Here is a 20,298-nt window from a genome sequence, read left to right as displayed (position 1 = left end):
CCCTTGACGGCTGGGCTGGGGGCCGGAGAGCTGTGGAATCAGTCTGCCCTCTAATGGCCAGCAGAAGTCGTTGACCGTATTGCGCTGCCAACCTCTGCAAGCCTGTACCTAGGCAAGACTAAAGATCGGGAAACTTCTTCCGTACTGCAGATTTCCAGAGGACCTAGTACGTGTTAAGCACCGGCTGAAGGCATAAAGATGAAGACTATATATATGTGTGTGTGTGTGTGTGTGTATATATGTATCTCATATATATCATATATATATAGTCCATACCTTTGAGGAGCTCTATTTGGGACAAATACCCATAATGTAATATAGTTAAATACTACAACAGAGAGATAGGTAAATTGCTAAGAGGCCCAGATAAGGGCTATTTTGCTTGCATTAGGGCCAGGAAAATCTCCAACGAGAAATAATTCAACAAGGGTAGGAGGATGAGAAAGGTATTCTGTGCAGAGACGGCAGAATACTGAAGTCTGTTTCCTACATATTTAGGAGAATTTTGAATATTCTTATGGTCTGGGGCAAAAGTAGCCCATGGACCAACTTCAGACGGCAGGCATGTTTTGTCTGGCATGTATTCTCTCTCTCAAATATATATATGTTATATATTATATATGTATATTATATATATATATAAAATTTAATTGCCCATATTTTAAAATCAGCAGATGGCACATGAATATTTGGAATTCTGACTTGTCTTGAAATATTGGAGAGCTGGTAATCTAGGTCCTGCATCTCTCCATGAACAATAATCTGGAACCAAGTATCCATTACTTCTTTGAGATGAGTCTAGCTCATCACGGTCCCTATTCACCCTGTTCACTCATTTGCATTACTGGCTGCATTAGCAGTGCATGTTTTCAACCCTGATCTAGGATGTAAGGTTTATGGGTGTAAGAATGACTGAGGAGGAGAGGCAAGAAAAGGTAGCAGAGGGCAGATCATGCAAGCTTTTGTGGGACAGGCATAATGTCTTTGTTCTATAACGAGGGCTCCAGAGGCTATAGAGGTAGATAGGAGACTGGAAAAAAATTTTTTAAAGTTTTTTTGAGGTATGATTGATATACCATAAGCTGTACATATTTAATGTATACAATTTGATGAGTTTGGACATATGCATATGCCCGTGAAACACATCCCCACAACACCAAGGTAATAAACATTTCCATCACCTCCAAACATTTCCTTGTGTCCTTTTGTGTGTGTGTGTGTGTGTGTGTGTGTGTGTGTGTGTTAAGAACACCTAACATGAGCTCTACCCTCTTAAAAAAATTTTAAATGTATAATACGGTCTTGTTCACTATAGGGAGATGCTTTTTAAGTAGAATCAACTGGAATTCAGGAAAAGCATACAAATAACTGAAGTCTAGGTGACATTGACTCATTAGTTGAGAAGCTAAGAGAAGCTGAAAGGTTTCGGGGGGAAGATAATTTTAGTTTATTGCTTTTGAAGTGCCTGTAGATACCCAAGTGGAGGTGTCCAATAGGCCATTGGATTAGTGGAACTGGAGCTCAGGAGAACTAGACTAGAAATCCAACTTAGTAATTGAGCTTCTCTTTCAACAATGGTGGCTTAAATAATTTGTCCAATCCTCAAGCTGAGCTGCAGACAACTAAAAATGTTAGATGAAATGCTTTTTAAAATAAACGAACTAAGAAGACAGTGAGAGCATGGAAGGACAGGAAAGCAGGAGACCAGCAGTAGGAGAGCTTTTACCCTAGAGTCATTTGCTGATCCAAAATTGGTGGCAGAAAATAAGCTGTGTGGGGCAAGTGAGACAAAATTTGGAGTCCAAATGTCCCCAAAGGTGATTACTTAGGTAAACCACCTTCCTATTTAGGGTTAGGATCCTGAAAGGCTGCACTCCTAGGGGAAACCTAGGAGTAGGATAAACCAGAAGTAAACAGAAAATCCAGACCTGAAATAGTCAAAAGCCAAAATTAAGAACCAATTCATGGGTTTAAGAGCAAGTTAGACTCATCTGAGGAGTAAGTAATGAATTGGAAGAAAGGACAGAAGAAACCACTCAGAATGAAGCATGGATACAAAGGAATGAAAAATATAAAAGAGGGGGTTGGAGATATAAAGGATAACATGAGAAAGTCTGACACACCTTTATTTGGAGGCCGGGGGGGGGGGGAAATAATAGGGTAGAAGCAATATTTAAAGAGATAATGGCTGAGAAACTTATAAAATAAATGAAATACATCAAGCCACAGATTCAAGAAGTTCAACAAATCTCAAGATTAAAAAAAAAAAAAAATCCATACCTGGAGCCATCAGAGTGAAGCTGCAGGAAATTAAACCAAATATAAAATCTTAAAAATAGGCAGAAAAAAGAGGATTGGTTACCTTCAGAGGAGCAACCATTTGATTAACAACTTTTTTTTCACAGCAAAAATGGAAGCCATAAAATAGTAAAATAATATCGTAAATGTGCTGAAAGAAAATGACTTCCAATTTAGAATTACATATCTAGAGAAAATGTCCTTCAAAAACAAAGGTGAAATAAAGATGTATTCAGAAAAACCAAAACCAAGAAAGTTAGCCACCAGCAGAAGGGCACTAATTCTCAAGCGGAAGGAATATTATTCCAGATGAGTGTTGGGGATACAGGAAGGAATAAAGAGCATTAAAAATGGCAAATCTCAATGACCACTGCTTTAATTAATAAGCATTAATGTCTTGTGGGATTGAACATATATACGGAATTTAAATTCTGTAAACGTATACACCTACACTTACCCAAGAGGAACAATTGCATCTCACCCCAAGAACCTTGTACAAAAATGGTCATAGCTGCTTTATACATAATGGCTCCAAACTGGAAACAGCCCAGATGTGCTCACCTGTGTCTCAGCCAGTTGGAGGTCCTGAATTCATCAACAGGAGAGTGGGTAAACAAACTGTGGAATATTTATGCAATGGCATGCTACTCATAAATAAAAAGGAACAAATTGCTGATAAATGCAAAAACATGGAAGAATCTTGAAATGTGTCAAGCAAAAGAAGTTAGGCAAAAAAGAGTACATAGGATGTGAGTCCATTTATGGGAAGAACAGACGAAACTAATCTATGATAATAGAAATTGGAATAGTGATTGTCTCTAAGGGAAGGGCAAAGGGGTATGAGTGAATTTTTTGAGGTGATAAAAATGTTCTTTATGTTAATCTGTGTGATGGGCAGAATACATTACTCAAAATTAATCGATCTGTAGACTTAAGATCTGTGCATTTTGCTGTAGTAAATAATACTACAATTAGTATATTAGTATCAATATAGTACTTTAAAAAGTTACACAACAATATATATAGTTCTGGAGGGAGTGACGGTGGTAAATGGAATTAAATTATTCTTTCATTTTTCACGAGGAGGGTAAAAGTATTACATAAAATTAGAGCTTGCCAGTTCAAGGAGGCACGTCGTAATTTTTAGGGTAACCACTAAAAGAGTAGAAAAAGAGTGTGTAACTTCCAATTGACAGAGGCAGGGAAGGAATAATAAATAGTAATCAATGCAAAACAAGGCAAGAAGGGGGAGAAACAGGATTATAGAAGGACGAAAAGCACATAGTAATATGCTTGATGTAAATGCAACCATAGTATATCCATATTTGTGGCTGTGAAACTTCGTATAAGGGTGAAATCCGCCAGGGAGGTTGTAGAGTGAGGAAAAGAGAAATGAGGGGAAACTGGGCAAATGGCAGGGGGTCTGGTCCTTCTCTCCTGTCACTTCCCTTGCGCTCTTTTTCTGAGCTCTCTTTCCAAAGGCTGTCTCAGTTTCCCTGCTAGTCCCTCACCATAAGTATTTTCCCCCTCTGATTCAATCAATATACATACTCAAATCCGCTTCTCCTGTCTCAAGTTTCTAGCCTCTGTGAACCACACCCAGACGTGTAGTGTTCACAGTCACCTAAAGTCCCTTCCTGTTCCATTTCGCTTGCTGATGGCAAAAACAGCTTCTAAAGCCTGTATTTTTGAGAGAGGAAAAAGTAGGAGTATGGCGGTTACACTTATTGAAGAAATTTAAACTCCTAGGGAGAAAAACATAGCAGAGGATGGTTTCGATCCATCGACCTCTGGGTTATGGGCCCAGCACGCTTCCGCTGCGCCACTCTGCTGCTTCAAAAAACAGTCTTCCATGAAGTGTACAGAAAGTTCTCTGAATGCTACCCATCCTGATTTCTTTACACAGCGCCCCCCTAGCGTCTGCAAAAGTCATTACTGTCAAGTCCGTTCTTATTGGCTAGTTCCTGACACAGTAGGCGCTTTTCATTGGTTCATAAACCGGTTTACCAAAGTAAACCAATAGGCACAAGCGGCGGAGTACGGCGGGAGCCAATCGCACCGGAGTTTGTTGGGACACGCCGGCGGGCTGCCTCTCCAGTTGTCTGCCCCTCGGAGGAAAGGGGCGGTTGGTGTGGCTTCCATTGTTCCGGCTCTAGGACGCCATGAGGTAAGGGCTGTGGGGTGCTCTAGAGAGGTTTCGGGTATTCGACCGAAAACTGTGGGAAGTTGGGCTGAAAGGAGTCGGAGGACTTGAAAGGGCCGTGTTTCTAGGGGCTGCACGGAAACCTGAGAGCTCCTGGGCTGGGAGAGTGGCGGAGGTCGGGGGCCGAGGAGGCGGGGAAACTCGGGCCGGGGATGGGGGTGGGGCCCAGGAGTGGGTAGGCAGGCTCGACACTTCGGTCTCTGGGGTGTTCAGATGAGGGGGTGTCCTCAGGTCCCAGGAGGAGCACTCCCCCCCACCCCGCCATCTAGACTGAGAAGGCTGGAACGTGCCTCATGCATCCTCAGTGCCAAGTGCTTGACATATCGGATATGCCTGATGCTTTTACCACATGAACGAATAAATGAGCAGTCACGTTAGTCTCTGAAGTCTTAGGGTTGAAGTGTCTCAGCAATTATGGGGCATTTCTTGTAGGGTTCACTGAGCCCCATCAGTATTTAATGTGAGGTTTGATGTGATTAATTTATCCAGAAGGCGGAGGTCATGGGGGGTGAGGCTGGGCACTTGGAATTGGGGGGGGAGAAGTGTAAGTGGGAATGGGATCGCTTGGCTTCCAAAGGGAAGTGCAGAGCGATGGAGGTAGGCTAACTCGAAATCTTGTGGCCGGTGTGGTGGAGATTGCTTCAACGAGGTCAAAACAAAGTTAAAATCTATTCTAGGGGTGACAGAGGCCGCGGTCGTGGCGGGCGCTTTGGTTCCAGAGGAGGCCCAGGAGGAGGGTGAGTGCCAGTTTTTAGCATCTCTGCAGCCGTTAGTTTCCATTTCAGTCATCTAAATAGGAGTTTGGAGTGGACTAATCTTACCTGCCTTTGTGAGATCCAGCTGTGGGTTAGAAGCATTCTTTGCATGCTCTCCTGGTAAATGAGTTTGGCCCCATTATGCGAAGTCAGTTTGATTTCTGTGGTGAGTAATTTGAATTGTTTTCCGTATTTTAGGTTCAGGCCCTTTGTGCCACATATCCCATTTGATTTCTATTTGGTGAGTACCTTGGCCACTGTTCACTTGTAGTTGAGCCCAGCATCTCCCTATTAATGAAGTCAGGTGGTAGTTGGAGCAGAAAAAGGGATCAGTGAGTGGAGTTGGGGGTGGGTTTGAGTCAGCCGTGTGTTGCTTTACATACATAAACAGTGTAAGCGGGATGGGGAAGACAGTTCCTCGGCCACAGTGGGCAGTAACATGGTTATAATCTTTGTTCTGAACAGTCAGTGGTATCTCTGGCTTACCTGTTAGTGTAATGGCAGTAAGAGCTTAAATTATGGATATTCCCTCCAGCTTCTATCCTTGTTTGAACATCTTAAGGAGTAAAAATAAGTGCTGTAGAATTTTCTGTTTTCAATTTTTTTGTGTTGTGGCAACAGAAAGAAAATCTATATTGTATATTGTTTTTGGTAAGTAGTATGTAGTTGTTTATTTCTGGTTTAGTGTGAAATGGCCTTTCCCCGGGTCAAGCCAGCGCCTGATGAAACTTCCTTCAGTGAGGCCTTGCTGAAGAGGAATCAGGACCTTGCTCCTAACTCTGCTGAACAGGTATGTTTTGGCTTCCCTCCTGAGATTCCTCAAAGGAAGCTAAAGAAGTAAATAACTACTGATGAGGTTACAGTTATCAGAGCCTAAACTCCACAGAAAGTTTAATCGTTCTCCTTATTTCTCTTTGTGGGTAGAGGGAGAGCGCCAGGTGAATATATAAACAAATTACATGTGCATTCATATTTTTACTGGGGAATCTATCTTTGGGATCAAAAAGTATTCAAGGCTGGAAGGGTCAGGATGTTCTCAGAGCCCGTGCAGGTATTGCTTCATCTCCTATTGAAGGGATTAGGGGGAAATAGTCAAGCTTGATGAGAAGTCGCTTACAGTGTTTCACCTGAGGGTATTTTTGTTTCCTGCTGTCTTTCAGGCCTCTATCCTTTCTCTGGTGACAAAAATTAACAATGTGATTGACAATTTGATTGTGGCTCCAGGGACATTTGAAGTGGTGAGTTTTTGATGACTTAGTCCTAGGAAAGGGGAGCCTTGTGGAACTTTCCTTGGCTTCTGTCTCTTAATTCTTCAGGTGCCTATTCAAAGCCACTCTTAAAATAGGAAAGTACAGTGGAATTCCTTTGTAGTGCTGATCTTGGGGACCAGACTTACATCGTTACTGTCAGCTAACCATGATGAACCAGGCTTTTCACGTGCTTATTTTGGGATATGATTTGAACTGTGCTACTTCCAAATCCGGGTAATAAGCTGTGTTGTAACTGAGTTCTGAGGGGAACTAGACAGTGTTCTCACTTCTGAGTTTTCTTTTTGACATCCCTTTTCCAACAGCAAATTGAAGAAGTCCGACAAGTCGGATCGTATAAAAAGGGAACGATGACTACAGGACACAATGTGGCTGACCTGGTGGTGATCCTAAAGATTTTGCCAACATGTGAGTGTGCCTCTCTCTGGCCTTAGGAGCAGAACATAGCAGTTGGATTTGAGGCATAGGGATCTTTAAAGCCCAAATTTCTTGAGAGAAAGGCTGTTTGGAAGACAAATGGGAAATTTAGTATTTTAATGTGTGTTGTATCTGAAAGAATATGGCCAGTTACTATAGGGCAGTGTTTCTCAACTGGGGGTGATTTTGCTCCCTAGGGGATATTTGGCAGTGTCTGGAGATGTCCTGGGGCTAACGTTTTTGGGTAGAAGCCAGGGTTGCTGCTAAGCATTCTACAGTACACAAGACAGACCCTACCTCCCAACCCCAAACAAAGAATTATCTAGGCCAATATGGCATTAGTCCCACTGACAAGAAACCCTGCGGTGGAAAAAGGTGTGTGTATATAGGAGGAGGTGTCCTGTTCCCTGAGCCTTCCGATTTCTCTGTCCAGGTGTTAGCTTCCCCTTGTAAAAGTGTTCATTCAGCTGCTTGTCCTTGCTCCAGCAGAAATCAAGAGTACAGAGATGTATAGAAAATCTACATAAATAATTGTAATCTTCATTATCTCCTGTTGTCTCAATCTAGTGGAAGCCGTTGCTGCACTAGGGAACAAGGTCGTGGAGAGCCTAAGGGCACAGGATCCTTCTGAAGGTTTGAGTTTGTTGCTGAACATGTAATTTAGTGGTCACAGGAGCCAGGTCTATGATTATAAGTTCATTTCAACAAAGTCAGGTCAGGCTAGAAGGAAGAGCGAATGCAGAGTTTTAGGTTGGGGAAGTTTTGGGCAGAGTTCGCCAGCGTTCAAAATCCAGTTGATGTCCCTTACTTTTAAACTCTGTATTCTCAGTTCTGATTCTGGACTGTTGCTGTTTTTAAAAATCTATCTAGGGGACTTCCCTGGTGGTCTAGTGGTTAAGACACCGAGCTCCCAATGCAAGGGGAATGGGTTCCATCCTTGGTTGGGGAACTAAGATCCCACATGCCGCACGGTGTGGCCAAAAAGATAAATAAGTAAATAAATTTAAAAAACCCTATCTGTTCCCCCACCCTCATCCTGGATTTACCTTTGGTCATCTAATGGAGATATGAGTTACAGCTTTTGATTTTTCTGTTTGCAGTTTTGACCATGCTGACCAATGAAACTGGCTTTGAAATCAGTTCTTCTGATGCTACAGTGAAGATTCTCATTACAACAGTGCCACCCAATCTCCGAAAACTGGACCCAGAACTCCACTGTTAGTTCTTTTATTCCGTTGCTGTTAAATTTGGAGAAATTCAAAATATGGTATAAAGTGCTATTGAGTTTACTTAGGTCCCAAAAGGTCACATGTGGAATAGCAACAAACTAAGTTTACCCCCAAACTTTGCTGTCTTTCTCTGTAATTTGGAAACAGTTTTACCAGCTTCCTAGTGAAATTGTCAGAGCCAGCATGGCCAAGAAAGCAGTTTGAGGATTTAAGAAAAAGGACTGAGGAAATATTTATGGAGGCGGGTAGGCTTTCAGAGAAAATTGGGGCTCTTGCATGCTTCCAGATTTGGTTTGGGGGAGGAATAGTGATTTTTGGACAGATGACTTGCTGATCTGGGGAACACGGGGGTGCTTTAAGGAATTACTATGTTATCCTGTCCTCCTTCCACGTTCTTGGACTATGGCAGTGGGATTGAATTGCTTGCTCAATAATGGGAATGTTTCATCTTGGTGGATGTCATGCTTGTCTTCTAGTGGATATCAAGGTGTTGCAGAGTGCCTTAGCAGCCATCCGACATGCCCGCTGGTTTGAGGAAAATGCTTCTCAGTCCACGTGAGTCCCTCCCTGTTTGAGTGAAGATATATCCTAATCCTTCTAACTACATTGAACAGCAGGATACCACCCCCACCCCCACCCCACCCGCACCAATACTTCCTCTCACAGAACATTTTTGGCTGTGATCTTCTGTCTGGATTTTGATTTTTACCTTAAGTAAGCAAACTTAGGTTGAGGGAAAGAAGGGAATGTATAGTTCTGGAAATAGCTTCATCTCTGTACCTCAGATGTGGAAGTAAGTAATCTTATTACTTTATTTTTTTTTTTAGCTATAGTTGATGTACAGTATTATGTTACAGGTATACGACATAGTAATTCACAATTTTTAAAGGTTATACTTCATCTATAGTTATTATAAAATATTGGCTATATCCCCCATGTTGTACAATATATCCTTGTAGCTTATTTTATGCATAATAGTTTGTACCTCTTAATCCCTTATTCCTATTTTGCCCCTCCCCCCTTCCCTCTCCCCACTGGTAACCACTAGTTTGTTCTCTGTATCTGTGAGTCTCTTTCCTTTTTGTTATATTCACTAGTTTGTTTCATGACCTGTTATTACTTTCAATCCTTGGTCCCTCTTACCTTCAGAGTTAAAGTTCTCATCAGACTGCTGAAGGACCTGAGGATTCGTTTTCCTGGCTTTGAGCCCCTCACTCCCTGGATACTTGACCTACTTGTAAGTAATGAAGGGCAATTGGAATTCCTGATCCTCCCTATGTTACAGTAGTTACTCTGAAACCTACCAGAATATGAAATTTGGTACAGATTAAAAAGAAATGGGGGGGAGGGGCAGAGAAGGGAAAGGAAAAAAAAAGAAATCTCATTAGTGGACAAGTAATCCAATAAAGATTCAATGTTTATTATTTATTTGGGCTTTTGGAGTATTCAGTTAAATGAGTAGTTATTACTGCACCTTTGTTTTTCTCATTACTGCTGTCATTTCATTAATGTGGTAATGGAGAGAAATTACTGAATGAGCAGTCATTTCAGAACTGCTTCTCAACGTTAAAATTTTAGCTAGACATTAACCAGTTTTCTTCATGATGGTTTAAAGTTTTAATTTGTTTGAAGATAAAATTGCCACTTTATGGCGTACCTACCACATTCATTTTCTTCTAGGGGCACTATGCTGTGATGAACAACCCCACCAGACAGCCTTTGGCCCTAAATGTGGCATACAGGTATAGCATGCTGCTTTGGGTTTGGGGCTGGATGTAAGCTGTCTTGTGTGTGCTTCTAATACCTCTCCATGTTTCAGACGATGCTTGCAGATTCTGGCTGCAGGACTCTTCCTGCCAGGGTCGGTGGGTATCACTGACCCCTGTGAGAGTGGCAACTTCAGAGTACACACAGTCATGACTCTGGAACAGCAGGTATTTGGACAGCTCTGAAATGGTCTGCTGTGCCCCACTCTTGAATATCTGGTCAGAAGGCAAAGGGAATGTGGTTTTTAGTGGTCAGGGATTTGGGGGTTCTCACAGACTTTGGTCTTGAAATTAAAAATTGTTTTTTTATCTCACTTTTCATGAGAATGTTAGTCAAATAAGGTATTTTGATTTTCATTGCTAATTTACCCTTTGCTCTCCCTCAGGATATGGTCTGCTACACAGCTCAGACTCTGGTCCGAATCCTCTCACATGGTGGCTTTAGGAAGATCCTTGGCCAGGAGGGTGATGCCAGCTGTGAGTGACCACTGTGGGACAGGGGTTCTTTACGGTACTCTGTGATCTACAAAGAAACTCTACACTACTCATGTCTTACTGTTTCCACTGTGTGGGTCATGACTTGTATGTTGGGCTACTTGTCTGAAGTCACCTTTTTTCTCTTCTAGATCTTGCTTCTGAAATATCTACCTGGGATGGAGTGATAGTGACACCTTCAGAAAAGGCTTATGAGAAGCCACCAGAGAAGAAGGAAGGAGAGGAAGAGGAGGAGAATACAGAAGAGCCACCTCAAGGAGAGGAAGAGGAAAGCATGGAGACTCAGGAATGACCTCCCTGTCTCTTCACCCCCTTTCTTACCCAAGGAGAAGACTGGAGCCTAAGCTAACTGCTGCTGGGCTTTATGTGGTGGCATTTCTGAGGGATAGGGGAGACAGGAAGGAAAATTAAAAAGACACTATAGAAGGAATTGTCATTCCACTGCGTTCTGAAACTGGCTTAGTAGCCAGAAGTCTCCCATTTATGACCTATGCCATCCATCTATAGTGAAGCAGGATACCAACTTTTATTCCTAATACTCTAGAATCCCGAGCTCCTGGAAACCTCTCTCAACCAGTACTTCGTTGCTGAAATGTTGTGAACTGTTAGTGTTTGCAATGTTTTTTTTACTAAGAAAAAAGATTAAAGTACTTCCTAGTAGGGCTCTTGGTCTTGTTTTTCCTTGGCATCTGGCAAGCTGTTTTGCTTCCTTTTGCTTTCTGTACTCTTCATTGAAAATGATACTTGAGTCTTTTCATTGTGAACACTAGATCTCAATTTGAAGCTATATTTGAATTAATGCAGAAGACTCTTGGAACCTTTCCATATACCAGAGTAAACTGGAATACCATTTAAGCATTTATTGAATTAAATGGTTCTAGTAACACTGCTACAGTAGTCAAGCCAGTGCAGTCAACAAAAGAGGGTAGGTGGGTCATTCACCTTGACTTTGCCTGCCCTTTCTAGTGTAAACAAAGGAATATTGGAAGTCACAGGTAGAGGACATTCTGCCCAGGTCCAACAACCTCGCATGTAAAAGAGGAAGCCCCTCCCTTGTTAATGCGGCTCGGAGATGGTAGAGGAGGTGGGCCTTGAGTATGGAGCTTAAAAAAAAAAAAGTAGAGGCCTCAGCTCATTCTTGGAAGCAAGAGCCATAATAAATCCTTTGGGATCCTGAGTCCTGCTCTACATAGGTTTCTTTGGGCCCCACATAAATGGGTAAGACTGAAGTGCTTCAAACAAACCACAGGGCTGCCCTTTTGATGTCCCAACACCTACAGGGAGTCCTGGAGGAAACAGGCAGCCGGGGAATGGTATTTGTGCTATTCTGTGGCCATGGGCCCATCTTCTGGCCTGTTACTTGCTTGGGGAACCAGGGGGGTAAACTCCTGAATCCAGCATTGCCCTCCTTCGGGCTGTTTCCTTGGCAACACTGTGGTTTAGCCGCCTCAGCCGTTCCTACAACAGAAGATTTGGAATCAAATTAACTGCCCTGTGAAAGGATTTAGAGCTTGCTGTCAACTAGGCTGGAAAATGTCTTAGGCTTGCTTCATCTCAACGTTAAGTCTTCTAAGGTATGTAAGAACATAAATGAGAGCAACTGGGGGTTAAGAATAAGAACAGTAAGTTCTATTCTGGCTGGCATTAGTTGACAACTCCCTTTCCCCAAAAAGACTAAAAATTACGGTGACTTTCGTTGTATTGGGGACTTCATGACACCCCTTGAAAATCGGAGAATACCTTAAGGACTTAGAAGAACAAAGAGTTACTGTTGGTAGGAAATTCCTTTACCTGGGCATTCTGTAGGATGTTATTAACCAAGACGACTCGTCGCCGGGCATTAAGGAGCTTCTTCACATAGGGGTCGAGATCCAGGGCCACTTTCTGATCCTCATTGATACGGCACAGTTCTGGGAAATGGAAGGAAGATGCAACTAAACACCTAATGGCCTTCTCATTCTTGGAACAAGTAAGTTAGTAAATGCTATGGAAAGCACTCTTGTTCCACATGGGTACAGTCACTAGAAACTTAAGAAGAGTCCATCGGCAGCCCCGGAAGCAAATGACAGAAGCCCAGCCCCAGAGGTTGGCAAAACATAAGGTCCTGTAGTGACTTGTAGGATCCCGGGTATACGGGGATGCTTACTCACCGGTAGCTAGGTTGTCAATTTGTTCCCGGAGCTCTACTTGGCTCTCTCTGCAAAGAGGTACAAGGCCTACACGGTCAGACAGTTAATGGAACTCAAAAACCTACTCCCCTATGTGTTTCCTAAGTGCTCAGAAACGCCAGCCTCTGCCCCCACCGGCAGGCCCTCCGCTGGTCTGCCCCGCCTCCAATCAGTTTCCCCAAATTCTTAGTCCCATCCGAAAGCCGAACTCGTCTTGTCTCCGCCCTTTCTTGGCCCCGCCCCTACAAAAACCAAATCGAGGAGAGGCCCCGCCCCAACCTTCCCTCTAGGGCACCTGACGGCGTGGACGTGAGAGTCAAGCTGCTGCACAGCCGGTCGCAGGAACTCGAGGAGCCCCTCGGCGAAGAGGTCGCGGCCTGCGGGCCCCGCCACGGGGGTTCCTGCCCCGGACACAGCGGCGGAACCAGCTCCCGCCATCACGAACTGCCCTTACAGCCGGAACCTGCCGCGAGGGCCGCCGGGAACTGAAACCCCGCCGAAGTGCGCCGCCAGGGGGCGCCCGGGGAGTGCCAGCTCTGACCCCGGCCTGGGATTTCTGGGAAACGCAGTCTCTGGAGCCAGCAGGGCGGGGCGAAGGGCCGGGCCCTGGAGCTACCGGGAGTTGTAGTTCTTTGTAGGCCATGAAGTGGCGGGTTTTGAAAGTCTCCAGACTTTAAGAGCTAGAAGGAACCATTTTGGGGATGCGTACGTTTTGTTTTCTCCAAAGGTGAAAAATAAATGCCTATGTCCCCAGTTGTCCATAGCTTTCCCATGTTAATTTTGTGGGAAAGCCAGATGATAGTCATAGTATAGTATATTTCTAAATTTAAGTGTATTTTTTAATGGCGCTAAAATATGTGCAAAACTGCATCTGAATACTGTTCAGCCTTAAGAAGGAATGAAATTCTGGTACATGCTATGCGTTAAACATGACGACGTTATGCTAAGTGAAATAAGCCAGACACAGAAGGACAAATATTTAATGATTCTGCTTGTATGAGGTGCGTAGAGCAGTCAAATTCATGGACATAAAATGTAGTTTTATCTCCTGATCAGAGCAGTGTTGCCAGCGGCTGGGGAGAAGGGGGAATGGGGACTTGTTGCTTAATGGATACAGAGTTTCAGTATGGGATGATTTAAAAGTTCTAGAGACTAGTAATGGTGATAGTTACATAATGTGAGTTTACTTAATGCCACTGAACCGTACACTTAAAAATGGTTAAAGTGGTAAATTTTATGTTATATAGATTTTGCCACAGTAAAAAAAATTGTTTTATTGTTTCCATATTTTAATTTTAATTTTATCTACCCTCAAAAAGTTTCCCTACTTTTGTTTTTCATGGCTTTCCAGAGAGTTTACCTCTCTTGTTGAATTCTCAACAAGAGGCACAGCCCTCTGTCCTTTAAGCCCTAATGTGTTCCAGTGATTCACAATAAATGGGCACCAGAATGTTCAGCCTTGAGCTTTGATGAAATGAAGTTCTTATTTTAAGGCAAACAAGAAAAATTTAAACATGAAAATGTTCTCTGCTTGGGAATTCCCTGCTGGTTTAGTTAAAAAAAAAAAAAAAAAGTTCTTTTCTTTTCTTCCCTCTAGTGTGCAGTGTGCGTCTGCATTATGCATTAACCAGATCTCTCCAATGTCAGAAATACCAGCTCAACCATAAAGATAAATTTTTCTTCTTCTGACGCCAACCATGTAACTCCTTAGAGGATAACATTCCTTTCTTAATCCTGTAAGGCATCAGGCTGACCCACCACTCACCTTGTACTTGCAGATATCTTTGGTAAACTTTATGTACAATACCAATATATCATTGCCCTTAATGACAGCGATTGCTTGCAGAACAGACTAGCTCAGATGACCTGGGGAGATACCTAATGGAATTTCTTAGCTTAAATGTTTACTTATTACCTCATTAATGTTACTAACTATGTTACTTGTATTCTGCCTATTTTACAAGATTATTGTTTCTTGCATTACCAAATGTGTGACTGAGCCTCCAATAAAAATAATGATGACTAGGCAACTTGAAACTATTAACCAAATATATAGTTCTATAAGATCAATGATTGTAATAGCGTAACTCTAGATATAGGAAGAAACAACAAGAGCGAATCATTATCCAGACCGTAACAGACAAGTAAGACAGACAGTCCAGAGGCTTTTGGTTACTGTTAACAGGGCCTAGTCCAGTAATAACACATTGGCCTATCAATGAAATCCTTGCCTTACCTGGGAATGCGCATTCCTAGCACCATGAAACAAGCTGGCCATGAAATGCCTCCCAAACCTTGGTTGAAATAAAGACTGAAAGGTAGAGGATTGTAAAATAAAGAATGTTGCCCACTAGCCAGTTCTATAAGAATCAAGTCATTAGCCACTGCGGTCAATGACCTACAGTACACCCTGAAAGGAATTTAGGATCAGGATGAGGCACTTCATGCTCTGGGAAAACTGGCAGAACTGGCCCTCAGTTATGTGTTTTCAGGAGAAAATTTTATGATCTCTGTTTCTTGCATCTTCCTATTCTTAGAAAAGCACTAAACCATTAACTAAGCTCTCTATTTCTGGAGAATAGCAGTCACCGTCTACCAAGATGTGAGCTTGATTGCACATACCCCTTCGTCAAAATCACGTTAAGTCCTAGCCTCCCACCTTAGCTCTTTGGAACAGTCCTCAGAGTTACTGAAAGACTGTCTTCAGCTTATAATGCTCAGGTTGGAGACTTCCCTGGTGGTCCAGTGGTTAAGACTCCACGGTCCCAATGCAGGGGGCCTGGGTTCAATCCCTGGTCAGGTAACTAGACGCCACATACCGCAACTAAAAGCCTGCGTGCTGCAGCGAAGACCCAGTGCAGCCAAATAAATAAATAAATGTTAAAAAAATATATATATATACATAACCTCAGGTTGGTTTGAATAAAATTTTCCATTTTATTTCTTTTTCCATTTCCATTTCTTAGATTGACTATTGATTAATTTTTTTCATTGACAGTTTTGTCCTCAGGAATAAAGGTGTTTAAATCACTGTGGGAGAGTGGTGGTCAGCAGCTGCAAACCTGAGACCCCAACTGTGGCAACTTTTAAAGCCTTGTACAGTTTTTGTTGTTTACTGTGTTTGTTTCCCTCTATCTTTCCCTCTAGTGATTAGAGGTAAAACTCTCAGGAGAGGCTGGGGGCTTATTTGGGGAGTAAGTGGCAAGGAAGCGGGGTAGCTAGGGCAACGGCGGCCTGCTTCATAATCAGGCTTTCAGAAGAGGAAGCCCGGGACAAAGCGGTGTGAATGTTGAAGAGGAAAGGAAAAAGGGCCAAGTCCTTGAGGCCTGTGCCAGGGACAGAGAACAGGGGCTGGCCTTGGCTGGAAAAGAGGTTTATGATCTGTGTCTAGACAGGAAGCCCCCAAGTTAGGCCACAGCCCTTTCAGGTAACTGTTCGAAGTAGGGTTGCCAGATTTAGAAAACAGAGCAAACAAAAAACTCTGGGACACTAGGTAAATTTGAATTTCAGATAAACAACAAATAATTTTTTAGTATAAGTATATTATCTGGTAATCCTACTTCAAAGGCTGATTCTCTGAAGAAAATCACTCTGTGTTTTGTTTTTATGCTTTCCTTTTCACTCCTTATCACATTGACTTAGCTTTTTTTTTGAGTTAGCTCTTATATCTCAAGAGGGCATTGTATCAGCCTCCTGACTGATCTTCTTGCCTCTAGTCTCTGTACCCTCCAGGTCAGCTTGCACGCTAACGTATCAGTCAGATTACATAATAACCCTGCTCAGAGAAAATAAGTGCTGAAAGGGACTCTAGAATCCATCTTTTCTTGATCCCTTGGACACCTCGGTGAGGGAGACTGGGCAAGGCTCTTCCAGAAACCCTGAAGTTGGATAACAGGTTGAAAGCCAGTGCTGGTTCAATTATTCATTCTCTAAACACTTATCAAATTCCAGGCATCATGGCACAAGGTAGTCAGTGCAAACTCCCCCTCCTCCCTGCTTGTGCCAGTATCACATAGCAGTAGTCCTCTGGTCCTTAGCTTTTCCACAGAGGCTGAAGGAGATGTAAGTCATAAAAACTCCCCCTCTCTTCTGTCTCTGAGCTCCCCAACCCCTGTTTTTTTTTGGCTGCCCTGGGTCTTCATTGCGATGTGCGGGCTTCTCTCTAGTTTCAGCGCAAGGGTTTCTCTAGTTGTGGCACACGGGCTCAGTAGTTGTGGCGTACAGGCTTCTCTCTAGTTGCAGTGCGCGGGCTTAGTTGCCCCGCTGCATGTGGGATCTTTTAGTTCCCTGACCAGGAATCGAACCCGTGTCCCCTGCATCGGAAGGCGGATTCTTAACCACTGGACCACCAGGGAAGTCTACCCCCCCCCTTTTTTTTTGACTGGCAGATATTTTATTCCAGTAGTTTGAATACAGACTGTAGCTACAGAGATATATTCACATACTTGCAATGAAAAGAAACCTTGACTCTGAGAGTCTTAAAAACTTTGAACCATCTGTGTAACACTGGCAAAAGTGCCTTCAAATCTGCACAAGTTTTTATCTTGGGAGAAAAACCAAACAAGAAGATTTTCTTGCTCCACTGCAATTACTGTCCAAACTTTTAAGGAATCGCTTTTACAGTAGGCCCTCCGTATCCACGGGTTCCACATCTGCTGATTCAACCGACTCTAAGTGCTTAGGTTGACTTGCCCCCTCCTTGCTGGCTACCTGAAGGTGGGTCTGGGAGTATGTCCACGAGAAACCTCTGCATTGTGCTGTGCTGAGCGCTGCACTGGCTCAGGCAACACAGCTGTTGTCAAACCCAAGTTTGTGTGCCTGATGCACAGTGAGGCCAAGCAAACTGAAACATCATTGTTTGGAGCGGCGAGAGGTTTATTGCAAGGGCCATGCAAGGAGAACAGGGTGGCTCATGCTCAAAAGACCCGAACTCCCCGAAGGGTCTCAGGGAAAAGTTTTTAAGGGAAAGGTGAGGGAGGGGAGTCACAGGATATGTGATCAGAATGTGCACAGCTCTCTGATTGGTTGATGGTGAGGTAATAGGGTGGTGTCACAGGGGTTAACATTATCAATCCTCAGGCTCCAGCTGGTCTGGGGACTGCATGCTCATGGTCATCAAGTACTTAACTTCTTCTATTTGGTGGGGGTTTTAGCATCTGTAAAACAGCTCAGGAAATGTGCATCAGATACTTTTATCTAGGTACTTCAGGGGGGAACTAAAGATTCTGTGACCAACATATGGCTGATTTACTGTATAAATTCTTACCAGTTCTCCTGGCCCAACTGCTATCTTTGTCCCTACATGTTCACATCCTTTCACTCATTAATTCTTCTTTTTTTTTTTAATGTTTAAAGTTGTACTGTTTATTTATTTATTTATCTTGGCCTTGCCATGTGGCTTGTGGGATCTTAATTCCCCCACCAGGGATTGAACCCATGCCTTCGGCAGTGAAAGCAGAGTCCTAACCACTGGACCTCCAGGGAATTCCCTCACTCATTAATTCTTGAGCTAGGATTTTGTGACCCAGGGGAGGCCTGGGAGACTACAACTTTCATAAAGAAGAGGCAGGGGCTTCCCTGGTGGCGCAGTGGTTAAGAATCTGCCTGCGAAGGCAGGGGACACGGGTTCGAGCCCTGGTCCGGGAAGATCCCACATGAGCCCGTGCACCACAACTACTGAGCCTGTGCTCTAGAGCCCACAAGCCACAACCACTGAGCCTGCGTGCCACAACCACTGAAGTCCACGTGGCTAGTGCCCGCATTCTGCAACAAGAGAAGCCACCGCAACGAGAAGCCCGCGCACCGCAACAAAGAGTAGCCCCCGCTCGCCGCAACTAGAGGAAGCCGGCATGCAGCATGAAGACCCAACCCAGCCAAAAATAAAATAAATAAAAAAAAAAAAACTTAAAAAAAAAAAAAAAGGAGAAGAGGCAGGCAGAGGACGTGGGGGAGGGGTCTGTTGCGGGAAGGCGCACATCCGTTGCACAGCCACACTGTGCCCTCTCCCTGGCAGGCTAGCAGCACCCCGACATCCCCCGTGGAGCCCGAGTGTGGCAGGAGGGTGCTCAGGGTTGTCAGAGGGTCCTTCCTGTTTGGAGTGGGGCACAGAATGGTGTCTGGTGACAGCTTTAACTATGGGGGGGACCTGAGAGTCAGACTTCTTCGGGCCTCTGTCAGGTCCAGGTAAGGGATGGGTATTGCCTGGTCTACCCTGATTTCTGGGAGGTGAGAACTTTGTCTGGGGAGCCCTACAATGCTTCAATGGCAGAGCTGAAGGGGCGGCAGTAGGGGTGGGAGTGGGGAAGGGGTAGGCAGCCAGGAGGCCCAAGATTCCCGCTGTATTTTTTGGTTAATATTTATTTAATTTATTTGGTTGCACTGGGTCTTAGTTTCGGCAGGTGTGCTTCTTCGTTGTTGCTCACGGGCTCCTTAGTTGTGGCATGCAAACTCTTAGTTGCGGCATGCATGTGGGATCTAGTTCCCTAACCAGGGATTGAACCCGTGTCCCCTGCATTGGGAGCGCAGAGTCTTAACCACTGTGCCACCAGAGAAGCCCCCTGCTGTTTTGCTGTTTTATTAACTGGTGCTTGGGATCCACCACCTCCACATCCTCCATCCTCAGACCAGGATCAGGTCAGACCCCAGGACTCCTGCTTATCCCAAAGGGGTCGGAGGGTGGAGGCTGAGGAGGACTGTTCCCCTCTTTTATCTTTCTTGTCTAGCTTTCCGTCGTCTCCTCTCTCTTCTCCATTTGCTGACCTGGTGTCCCCTCTGAAATGAAATTCCCTTAGAGGATGTGCTTTCACACACAAAATCCAAAGGGTAAATCTTCAGAACATTTTGGGGGAACTCATTTCACCCAACACTTCCAGATAAGCTTTTTCACTGTGTGTATCTCTTATCCCCACGTCTTTCGGTTTCTTTGACCCAATGCCAACGTGTGTGTGGGTTTCCCCACACTTTCAACAAGCAATTCTCAGACACCAGCAGGGCGTCCGAGACTTTAACTCAATTCTGACACTAACCGAGATTGCGTCAGATTCCAGTGTCGACTGAAAAAAAAAAAAGCACAACCTAAAAGTTGAGAATTATGTTTTATTTGGGGCATTACTGAGGACTTAAGCCCGAGGTACAGCTTCCTCAGATAGCTCTGAGGGACTGTTCTGAAGACGTAAGGGAGGAACCAGGTTATATAGGAGTTTCTGCAAAAACAAACAAACAAACAAACAAAAAACCCCTACTTAGTGGAACATCAAAAGATTATGGCTAATTAAAGAAACAGACATCTCAGGTTAATGAGTTTAGCGCTTTTCTATCTATGAGAAGATGAAGGAGTCTGGGCTTATTGAAATTATTCCTTTGATATACCCCTTAACTATCAAAGGATAGGGCCAGTATCCTGTTTTTCTCCATCCTGAATCCCCTCAGGGTGCACCCTCGCACAGCTGCAGTGGCTGAGGGCTTGATGGCCTCAACATCCTTTGTTTACTGAAAAGGCAGGACATTCTTTGTCCACAGCAGGTTAAAGATCGTCCTATGACTGCCACCAGTGCTCCTCCACCCCCACCCCCACCCCACTCTTTCCACTTCAGACACCAGTCTCTATCACTAGCCCAGGTTGTTATACGTACTTTTGACAGACTGGATATAAGTCAGAGGTTCCCACGACCCCCTCCTAGTGTTACTGAACTCAGGTTCG

At 43.9% G+C, this 20,298-nt stretch overlaps 2 protein-coding genes and 1 non-coding gene across 3 annotated transcripts; 1 reads left to right on the top strand and 2 right to left on the bottom strand.

Annotated features, from left to right (window-relative positions):
• Positions 1 to 4,058: 4,058 nt before the first annotated feature.
• TRNAM-CAU (transfer RNA methionine (anticodon CAU)) lies at positions 4,059 to 4,130 on the bottom strand. The gene has a single exon. It is a non-coding gene; the product is annotated as a tRNA-Met (tRNA).
• A 224-nt stretch (positions 4,131 to 4,354) lies between these two features.
• Positions 4,355 to 11,095, top strand: ILF2 (interleukin enhancer binding factor 2). Its single transcript, XM_007178545.3, has 14 exons — positions 4,355 to 4,465; positions 5,179 to 5,238; positions 5,455 to 5,497; positions 5,942 to 6,046; positions 6,417 to 6,494; positions 6,830 to 6,932; positions 7,509 to 7,574; positions 8,042 to 8,158; positions 8,647 to 8,725; positions 9,320 to 9,407; positions 9,851 to 9,912; positions 9,990 to 10,104; positions 10,323 to 10,413; positions 10,563 to 11,095. Exons 1-14 carry the CDS (start codon positions 4,461 to 4,463, stop codon positions 10,721 to 10,723), a joined length of 1,173 nt encoding a protein of 390 aa, XP_007178607.1. The 5' UTR covers positions 4,355 to 4,460; the 3' UTR covers positions 10,724 to 11,095.
• A 181-nt stretch (positions 11,096 to 11,276) lies between these two features.
• Positions 11,277 to 13,089, bottom strand: SNAPIN (SNAP associated protein). The gene is made up of 4 exons (XM_007178546.3): positions 12,895 to 13,089; positions 12,582 to 12,628; positions 12,223 to 12,341; positions 11,277 to 11,889 (listed from the first exon to the last, which is right to left on the bottom strand). The coding sequence occupies exons 1-4, from the start codon at positions 13,035 to 13,037 to the stop codon at positions 11,788 to 11,790; spliced, it is 411 nt and encodes a 136-aa protein (XP_007178608.1). The 5' UTR covers positions 13,038 to 13,089; the 3' UTR covers positions 11,277 to 11,787.
• Between the last annotated feature and the right edge of the window lie 7,209 nt (positions 13,090 to 20,298).

The sequence above is a fragment of the Balaenoptera acutorostrata genome, chromosome 1, assembly GCF_949987535.1.
Source record: "Balaenoptera acutorostrata chromosome 1, mBalAcu1.1, whole genome shotgun sequence".
In the NCBI taxonomy this organism is placed as follows: domain Eukaryota; kingdom Metazoa; phylum Chordata; class Mammalia; order Artiodactyla; family Balaenopteridae; genus Balaenoptera; species Balaenoptera acutorostrata.
The sequence above is the reverse complement of the archived record's forward strand: the minus strand, read 5'-3'. Positions and strand labels throughout refer to the sequence as shown.